The sequence below is a fragment of the Peromyscus californicus genome, unplaced genomic scaffold (assembly GCF_007827085.1).
Source record: "Peromyscus californicus insignis strain IS unplaced genomic scaffold, ASM782708v3 Scaffold_17__1_contigs__length_78620276, whole genome shotgun sequence".
Lineage (NCBI taxonomy): Eukaryota > Metazoa > Chordata > Mammalia > Rodentia > Cricetidae > Peromyscus > Peromyscus californicus.
The window spans coordinates 25,259,911-25,269,081 of record NW_026294469.1 but is presented as its reverse complement, the minus strand read 5'-3'; the positions used below and the strand labels follow the sequence as shown (position 1 = coordinate 25,269,081).

The following is a 9,171-nucleotide window of genomic DNA, read 5'->3' as shown; positions in this document are numbered from 1 at the left end:
ATTGGCTGGCGACGGGTAGGGCACGCAGCCGGAGGCCATTTCCAACGAGCTGGCGGGGGCGAAAGATGGCGACGCCCCTTGGGTGGTCGCAGGGGGGCTCCGGATCTGTGTGTCTCGCCTTCGATCAATTGCGGGACGTGATTGAATCTCAGGAGGAACTGATCCACCAACTGAGGAATGTGGTATGCAGCCAGAGCGCGGAGAAAGGCCTCACCGGCAGGGGCGGCACCAGGCCCTCTTTGGAGTAGGGGGCGTGGCTAGAATATATTGCGGAGGGCGTCATCCTGGGGGCGGGGCTCACCTGGCGGCTAGGGATGGAACCAAGAAGAACCCGGTGCCTTGCTGAACTTAACCTAAATCAGACGACGTTCCCCGCTCTGCCCGGTTGCTGAAGGGACTGGTAGATACTCATTGAACCTCAGTGCCGCCGCGTTCAGTGGAGATGACCTCACTGACTCCCCAAGGCCTCCTGAGCACAGAAACCAGATCATCCCTTAAGCCTCACTCCCACCCAGTGTCAAATGCAGTGCAAATACAAATGTGGCGTTTCATGGTGCTGGTTTAAGGGTCTCCAAGCCTTTCGGTGTCCGTTTGTTTCCAGCCTGAGCTAATGGGTGCCAAGCATTGGCGTCACAGGTTGCCTCGCTGCTGGCCAGCAGGAGCTCCTAGTTTTTGTTTTTTCTCTTTTGGTAGCAATGTTGAGATATTTCTCTAGCGCAAAAAATAAAAATAAGAAAAGAGAAAAACTAGCTTCACATCTATTTTTCGCTCTAGGGCTGGAGAGATGGTTCAGCCGCTAAAGGCTAGGCTCACAACCAAAAATATTTTTCACGCTCATGATTTGTAGACAGTGTCTCCCTGCTGAGAAGTTAGATTCGAGGGGGATTATGAGAGGCGTACTCTGCCTATTTCAACAAAATGTATGCGTCTGTGGGCACTCAGTTACCTTCAATTCCCCGATGGCTCCCAGATCTTTCTCTTGGCAGCTCCCTTTGGCATGTCTGTTCCACCATCTGGAACATTCTTTCTCTAGTCATCATATTTAGCAGTCAGATATCAGGATTAATGTCACTTTCTCTGAGAGCAATCCTGATCCTTCCTAAAGCTGGGTCCAGGGGTCCCTCTGTGTACCACAGTCCCTTGGGCTTTCCCCCACGACATACAGCGTTAAGTGCTGGCGTTGAGCCATCTCCATGAGGCTAGTGGCTCCTTGCAGGCAGCACTTAGAGCTGGGCCTCAGTAAATCTGTGGAACTGAGTTCTCATGTCCTAAGGCCTGACTGAAGTCCTGGACATCATTTCATTATTTGTCCTTTGTCCTGGTCCTTAGAGGGCACCCACTCCCACCTTAGTCCCAGTCCTTTCCTGAGCCTGGCTCTGTTGCAGATGGTTCTCCAGGATGAAAATTTTGTCAGTAAAGAAGAGTTCCAGGAAGTAGAGAAGAAACTGGGGGTGAGTAATGGCCTCTGCAGACTCCTAATTTTCTCCCATTTCCCAAGATCCCTGTGTCTGGGCAGAGTCCTTGAGCACTGGCCTTTCAGAACCTCTAGCCCTTGTAGTGCGGTAGAGTTTCCCTGCACCCTGGCTTCCGCATGTACCTCTGAGAAAGGAGGTTAGTTAAGGGATCCTAAGAGACCCAAGGAAGCTTGGGATAAAGAGGGATAAACCTCCCCTGCAGGAAGAGAAAGCTGCTCATGCCAAAACCAAAGCCCTCCTGGCCAAGGAAGAAGAGAAGTTACAGTTTGCCCTGGGAGAGGTGGAGGTGTTGTCCAAGCAGCTGGAGAAAGAGAAGCTGGCCTTTGAGAAAGCGTGAGTGAGTGGGCCGCAGCAAGGGGCGTGGAGGCTGGAGGCTCCTCCTCCTTCTGCCTGCCCACCCTTTCCTTTTCACTTCCCTGCGCAGGCTCTCCAGTATCAAGAACAGAGTCCTGCAGGAGTCTAGCAAGAAGGACCAGCTCATCAGCAAGTGTAATGGTAGGCGGGAGGCACGTGCTGCCCCCCACGTTAACATTCATGGGCTCTTTCCCAACAGCCCAGTGTCTGTGCCAAAATCAGGGTTCTACCCCAACTTCTGCCCCCGGCTGAGGATACAGGCAAGTCCAGGCGGGTCACACCTTCGAAAATGCCTTCAGGGACCAGGCAGGCCACGGAAATGATGGATGAAATCGGTGTGCGGTATTCTTCACAGCCATAAAGAAACGGGCTCGCTCCCATTTTTCTTGAAACATACAACCTTCTTAGTGCACCTTTTGTTTTTTCCCATTTTTGATAAGTGTTAGAAATCGTGTACTCGATTGATAACCTTGCTTCTAGAGGAACCATCTTAGACTCAGGATCAAGGGACTCAGTAGGAATGGGGACTCATGAAAGCCATGCCCCTCCCGTGAGAACAGAGCCTAGGGTCACCAGATCTTTAAAAGAAGAATCTAGAAGCCAGGTGTTGTGGCCCATGCTTCTAATCCCAGCATTCAGGAGGTGGAGGAAGAAAGATTGGGAGTCTGAGGCCATTGTCGGCTGTGTAAGACCTTGTCTCAAAAACAAAAAAGAATTTTCAAGTCGTCTTTAATGGAAACTTCCAAATTGTTAGTGTAGGCAACTCATTTAGGCAATTTGAAAGTGTTTTATTCACCGAGTAAAATATGTCTGGGCCACTGGATTTCAGCTCTGCTGTGTACATGTCTTTGGCCATTTGCTGGTTCTGTAGAGTGCTCTGAGCTGGGCACAGCTGTCCTAGCCTTCAGGAACACCTTTCATTTTCAGAGACTGCTAAACTCTTGTTACTTAGCCTACGAAGCAGCCATACATTCCATGCATGAAATCTGTTCATTCTTGTAGCAGATCTTGAATAGGCCAGAGACCAGCCTGAGCCCAAGATGGTCAAGGTCCCTTCCTGGTGAGGCTCCCCCATGGGGCCCTAGATAGTCCTCAGACACTCACAGCCTTCTGCCACTCCTGGTACACTGCACTCTCTAAGAAATGCCAACAGGCTGCTCTCTTGATCAGGGCAAGCAGGCTGACAGGCGTCATGGGTGTCAAGGCCTTCTGAAGCTTAACAGTCACTGTCTCATACCCACTGGGTCCCTCCACTCCTGGGTCCTTTCCACCTCCCTTAACATCTCCCCTACCCAGACAACTGGAGTTATTTCCTGGTATAGCCAGAGACATCTTTTCTTCTACCAAAATCAGCCCAGGCCCTAGGGTTCTCCATGTGTCATGGGGTCAGGGTCTGGCTGCCTCTCCACAGAATGTCCTGCACCTCTCCCATGGGCTACAAGCCCTTACCTAGCCAGTATGGTGCTGTGAACCTCACTTTAATCAATACTCCTACCTGATCCTTTGTGATTTCAGTTCTGTTTTTATATTTACATAGCTCCTTCCTTCCTTCCTTTCTTTTTCTTTCCTTTTTTGAGACTGACTGTCCTAGAACTTGGTATGTAGACCAGGCTGGCCTTGAACTCACAGAGATCCTCCTACCTCTGCCTCCAAATACTGGAATTAACAGGTGCCACCATGCCCAGCTAGTCACACAAATTTCTAGTTCTTTCCCAAAAGAGTTTTAGGTGTAATTAATCCCAGTTATCCGGATGACCTTGAGGAGCAGGCTCGTGGCCCCTGCTGTCATGCAGTGTGTCCCTCAGTCTCCCACCGGTACCTGTGTCTCTCTCCTGTTTTCTACCCTGTGCCTCTGGGACCAGATTTCCTCTGAAATCTAGATGCAGCAACATTTCTGCATGGCTGGAGCTTGTGTTGGAGTTTCCTCCTTTTCTCCCTCCTTGTGTGTGTACTTATCTGATTGTGTGTGCATGTGTGTGCAAGGTCCAGAGGTCACAGTCAGGCAGCTTCCTCAGTCACTCTCCACATTATCATGTTTTTCTTTTGTTTTATGTATATGTGTGTTTTGCCTGCATGTGTGTATATATCTGCACGGCATGCATGACTGGTGCCCACAGATACCAGAAGAAGGCATCCAATTCCCTGGGACTGTGTGAGCTGCCATATGGGTGATGGGACTTGACAGGGTCCTCTGCAAGAGGAACAGGTGCTCTTAACCACTGAGCTAATTCTTCAACCCCCTGACATATTTTTTTTTAAAGCAGTGGTTTTGTATTACAGTTTCTTGTGTGTTTGTGTGTGGTGTGTATGTGTGCATGTGCATCCCACAGTAAATGTGTGGAGGTGAGGGAAAATTTGGCCTTCACATTTCCATCCACTGTGTGGGTCCTGGAGACTGAATGCATGTCCTCCAGTTGCCAGCCAGAACTTTAACCTGCTGAGCTATCTCACTGGTCCACTGCCCTATTTCTTGTGACAGGGTCTCACACTGAACCTGAAACTTGCCAATTTTGGCTAGACTGCAGTCCATCTAGACCCAGAAAGCCCCAGGAACCCACTGTCTTGACTTCCTCAGCACTAGGATTACAGGGACACGCAGTTGCACCTGGCTGCTTATATGGGTGCTCGGTATCCAAATTGTGGTCCTCACATTTTCTGTACAGCAAGTACTTGAGCAACTGAACCACCTCCTCAGCCCCCATTCCACTTAAGTTGTCTGAGTTCACATATGGAGTGTGTGCACATGCACATAGAAACTAGAAGACAACCTCCAGTATCATCCTGAGGAGTGGTACCCACTTCTTTAGGAAAGGCTCTCTCACTGGCCTGAAGCTTGTAGACGGGTTTCTTTCCCTCCTGCCAGTTCCCAAATAACCAACACAGTTATTTATTATATTAATTATAAATCAATATTAATTATAAATGCTCGGCCAATAGCTCAGGCTTATTACTAACTAGCTCTTACAACTTTATTTAACCCATTTCTATTAATCTACATTCTGCCACATGACGTTACCTCTCTTTTATCTTGCACCTCCTGTTTCTTCTCTGTGTCTCACTGGTGACTCCTCTGACTCTGCCCTTCTTTCCAGTATCCTTAGTCTGGTTTTCCCACCTAACCCTATCTTGTCCAACTATTGGCCAATCAGCTTCTTTATTAAACTAATCACAACATTGCTGTGGAATAATGCTTTTGTACACTGGTTTAATAAAATGCTGATTGGCCAATAGCCAGGCAGGAAGTATAGGCAGGATAAGCAGACCAGGAGAATTCTGGGAAGAGGAAGGCTGAGTCAGGAGACGCCAGCCCACTGTCCAGGGAGCAGCATGTAATGGCACACAGGTAAAGCCACAGAACACGTGGTGACATATAGATTAAGAAAAAATAGGCTGAGTTTAAGTGTAAGAGCTAGTCAGTAGTTAGCCTGAGCTAACAGTCGAGCAGTTTTAATTAATGTAAGCCTCTGTGTGTTTACTTGGGTCTGAGCGGCTGTGGACTTGGCAGGACATAGGAAAACTTTCAGCTACATGCAGACTGGGTGGGACACAAGAAAACTTCAGCTACACAGCATAATTTACACATTGTAGGGAATATTAACTCCACAGCAGAAGCTCACCAATTTGGCTATACTGGCTGGCCAAGAGAAACCCAGGATCCTCCCGCCTCTGCCTCCCCAGCACCAGGATTATGAGCATATGCCACCATAGCCAGCATTTCACATGGATTTGTAGACCTCAGTCAGATTCTCATGCTTGCAAGGCCAGTGTTTTACAGACCAAACCCTTCCCCAATTCTCACTCCCCATTTTTTTTATATTTCTCTAAAATTTTTTTAGGTTTATTCACCTTACTATTTTATATGTATGGGTGTATTTTGTACATGTGCACTCTGTGTGTGCCTGGTGCCGTCAGAGGCCAGAAGAGGGCATCAGATTCCCTGAGATTAAAGTTACAGAAGATTGTTAACTATCATGGGTGTTGGGAATGGAATCCAGGTCCCCTGGAAGAGCAGCCAGTGTTCTTAACCATCTAGTCCATGTTCCAGCCCCCTCGCCCCCTTTTTTGAGAAGGGTTCTCATGCATCCCCGGCTGGCCTCAAACTTGCCATGGAATGACTCTGAGCTCACTCTCCTGCCATCACCTCCTGAGTGCTGGGTTCCCGTCATGTATCACCACACTAGCACTTTTCTTCCTGTCTTTTTCTCTCTTTAATGGTTCTGGGAATCGAACCCAGGGCTTTGCATGCTAAGCATAAGCTTGCACTCTACCGGTGAACTGTAATCCCAGTCCTGTGTGGCCTTTTAGTCAGTGGGATGTTCCCCCTACCCCTGCACCCCATGTGATCAGAATTTTCCAGGGCTCCATCGAAGGAAAGTTATATAAATGAGTGCTCTCAGATCCATATAGGCACCTTGGATTTTTGACCCAAGACACAGAAATGATTGTATCGAATGCGTGCTTTATTAGGAGAGAAGCTTTTCCATCGCTGTGGTCACTGTCCTCTCCATGCTCCCTTGGAAGAGGGACTATTTCCATATGAGTTATAGGCCCTAAAAAGCAGCTAACCCAGCATGCTAACACTACCTCATCAGTGTGAGCCTTCTTGAAGTGTGTGGCCTCATCCTGTTCATTTACTCTTCTGTCTGTCATTAGTTTTTATTTTCCTCTCTCTCTCTCTCTCTCTCTCTCTCTCTCTCTCTCTCTCTCTCTGTGTGTGTGTGTGTGTGTGTGTGTGTGTGTGTGTATACATGTGCACTCACGTGCCTTATACATGCTAGGCAAGTGTTCCAGTTATGAGCTAGCCCTCAACTCCCAAGTCTTTATTTTTATTTGTTTATTTTTTTCTGTTGTGACAGTTAGCCCAGGCTGGCCTCAAACTTGGTAGGGACCTTGGACTCCCAGTACTCTCACCTCTGCCTTCCAAGTGCCGGGATCACTGGTAGGTGCCAACACCCTCAGTGTAGTTTCTGAGTTTTGTTTTTTGAGGATTTTTTATTTTTTTAGATTTACGTGTATGAGTGTTTTGGCTGCATGTATGTATGTGCACCATGTGTGTGCCTAGTGCCTGTGGAGGTGAGAAGAAGATGCCCAGATCCTCAGGAACTAGAGTTAACATAGTGAAGAACCACCATATGGGTGCTGGGAACCAATTCAGGGTCCTCTATTAGGGCAGTCAGTCTTAACCACTGAGCCATCTGTCCAGCCTTTACTTCCTGAGTCCTAACTCTTTTGGGGAATAAGCACATGTCTGATGGGGTCAAGGACCTCATCTCCCCCCAGAGTCCCTGGAGAGCACAGGGCTGGGCATCCAGTCTGTCCCTAATAAGTCTGGTTGAACGTAGGTGGCCAAAGTTGATGTTTCCAATCCCAGAGTCCTTAGGGACGTCTTGTTTATCCACTCCACGGTACACAGATCTCAGGGCCTGGCATGGTTTAGGTCTTAGGGGTAACAGTGAAGAAGACAATAGTCCCTGTCCTTGTGGGCCTTATGTCCTAGTTGTAAAAAGACAAATGAGTGACATATGAGATACATTAGACATGGGCACTAGGAGAAAAGGACAGGAAAGGGCACTAGGAAGGCCAGGGGTTGCAGTTTCTAGAGCAGGGATCTTATCAAGGAAGTGTAAAGACCCAGGGGCAGCAACTAAGGGCCAGGGCTTGGGCCTGCTTCTTTCCCAGGGTTTTGCCTATCCTCATCTGAGTGAGGTCTGTAATAGAGTGGTAAAGTCGCGGACATAATCATGGTCCCTACTCCCAAGACCCCATAAACTTGCTGATACGGCAGAGCCTTGTGGTGAGCACCTTGAGGTAATCCCAGAGCAGAAGGACCAAAAGTTTAAGGCCTACCAAGACTACAGAGTGAGTTTAAGGCTAGCCTGGTCACCTTAATGAGACTCTGCTTCAAAACCAAGTAGAAAGTAGATGGGTGTGGTGGTGTTTGCTAGCTAGCACTTGGAAGGCAGAGGAAGGTGGATCTCTTGCATTCAAGGCCAGCCTGGTCTAGATGGGGCAAGTCCCAGAACATCCAGAGCTACATAATGGAGAGACTCTGCCTCAAAAAAATAAATAAATAATAGAGGGTAGCACACCCTTAATCGCTCCCACTCGGGAGGTAGAGACAGGCGGATCTCTGTGGAGTTAGAGGCCATCCTGGTCTACAGAGTGAGTTTTAGGACAGCTGGGGCTATGTAGAAAGACCATGTCTCACAAAACAAAACAAAACAAAACAAAAACAAACAACCCAGAAAGGATTGGGTATGTAGCTCAGTAGTAGAGCACCTACCTGTCGTGTGTAAGGCCCTTGGTTCAGTCTCCAATACAGAAAGACACTCTTCATACTGAGGTACTGGCAGCTGTTCAAGGATAACCTCTGAGCATCAAGAGCAGAGTTCTGAAAAGCCTCCCAAGGGAAGACCTCAGCTCAGGAGGGGCCTGAGAGATGGGAACCACCCCTCCTCCCTGCCTCTCTCCCCCACAGAAATTGAGTCTCACATTATAAAGCAAGAGGATATACTTAATGGCAAAGAGAATGAGATTAAAGAGTTGCAGCAAGTTATCAGCCAGCAGAAACAGATTTTCAGGTGAGGGTCCGGGCCAGGCTTGGGGGTTGTTGATGGAAGTGGGGAGCCTGACTTCTGGCCCCTCCCCAGGGCCGTCCAGCCTACGACCAGCTGGCTCCGTTGCAGGAATCACGTGTCTGACTTCCGGATCCAGAAGCAACAGGAGAGCTACATGGCCCAGGTGCTGGACCAGAAGCATAAGAAAGCCTCCGGAACACGTCGGGCCCGTAGCCGCCAGTGTCCCAGGGAAAAATAAAATGCTGGTTGTCTTCCTGTTCTCTAGCTGTAATGCCCAACTTCTACCGTCTCTGTTCTGGGGAGACAGCTCTTTCCTTCCACCCCTGTGTGTCCCTTCACCTCTCCAAGAGCAAATCAAGGCACCACAGCTGCATGGGGAACAGGTCTGGGGACTGGCACCACTGTACAGCCTCTTCTGAGCTCAGGAAATGCTGCTCAAGTCTCCTGCCCCTGCTGCTGTACTGCTTTGGGACAGGGTAGAGCTGATGGAAACGGGGTGGGATCTGGGTCTTCCGGGTCTAGCAGGAACTGCTGCTTGCTTTTGGTGGTTAGTCCTTTTCTCTGTACACAGCCTGGGTTAGCCCAGTCACAGCCTACCTGGACTCCAATAAATGTGATTCTCTGGGGTTGGCTATAGGGTTAGGGAAGAATGGAGTGTGTGTGCGCAAGCGCGTGTGTATGTTGGTGTAGCCTGACCAGACACTTTAAAGACTGGGTTCCAGGACCACAGTGAATCTTAGAAACCAGAAGCCACCCAGGTAATA

At 48.8% G+C, this 9,171-nt stretch overlaps 1 protein-coding gene across 2 annotated transcripts; it reads left to right on the top strand.

Moving 5' to 3' along the window:
• Positions 1 to 8,678, top strand: Spata24 (spermatogenesis associated 24). 2 transcript variants are annotated; one of them, XM_052741887.1, is made up of 6 exons: positions 1 to 182; positions 1,386 to 1,451; positions 1,678 to 1,808; positions 1,900 to 1,970; positions 8,308 to 8,410; positions 8,516 to 8,678. In XM_052741887.1, exons 1-6 carry the CDS (start codon positions 66 to 68, stop codon positions 8,643 to 8,645), a joined length of 618 nt encoding a protein of 205 aa, XP_052597847.1. In that variant the 5' UTR covers positions 1 to 65; the 3' UTR covers positions 8,646 to 8,678. The 2 variants fall into 2 exon arrangements, with proteins under 2 accessions (XP_052597847.1, XP_052597846.1); XM_052741886.1 differs by having other exon boundaries at positions 8,480 to 8,678.
• The last annotated feature ends 493 nt before the right edge of the window (positions 8,679 to 9,171 follow it).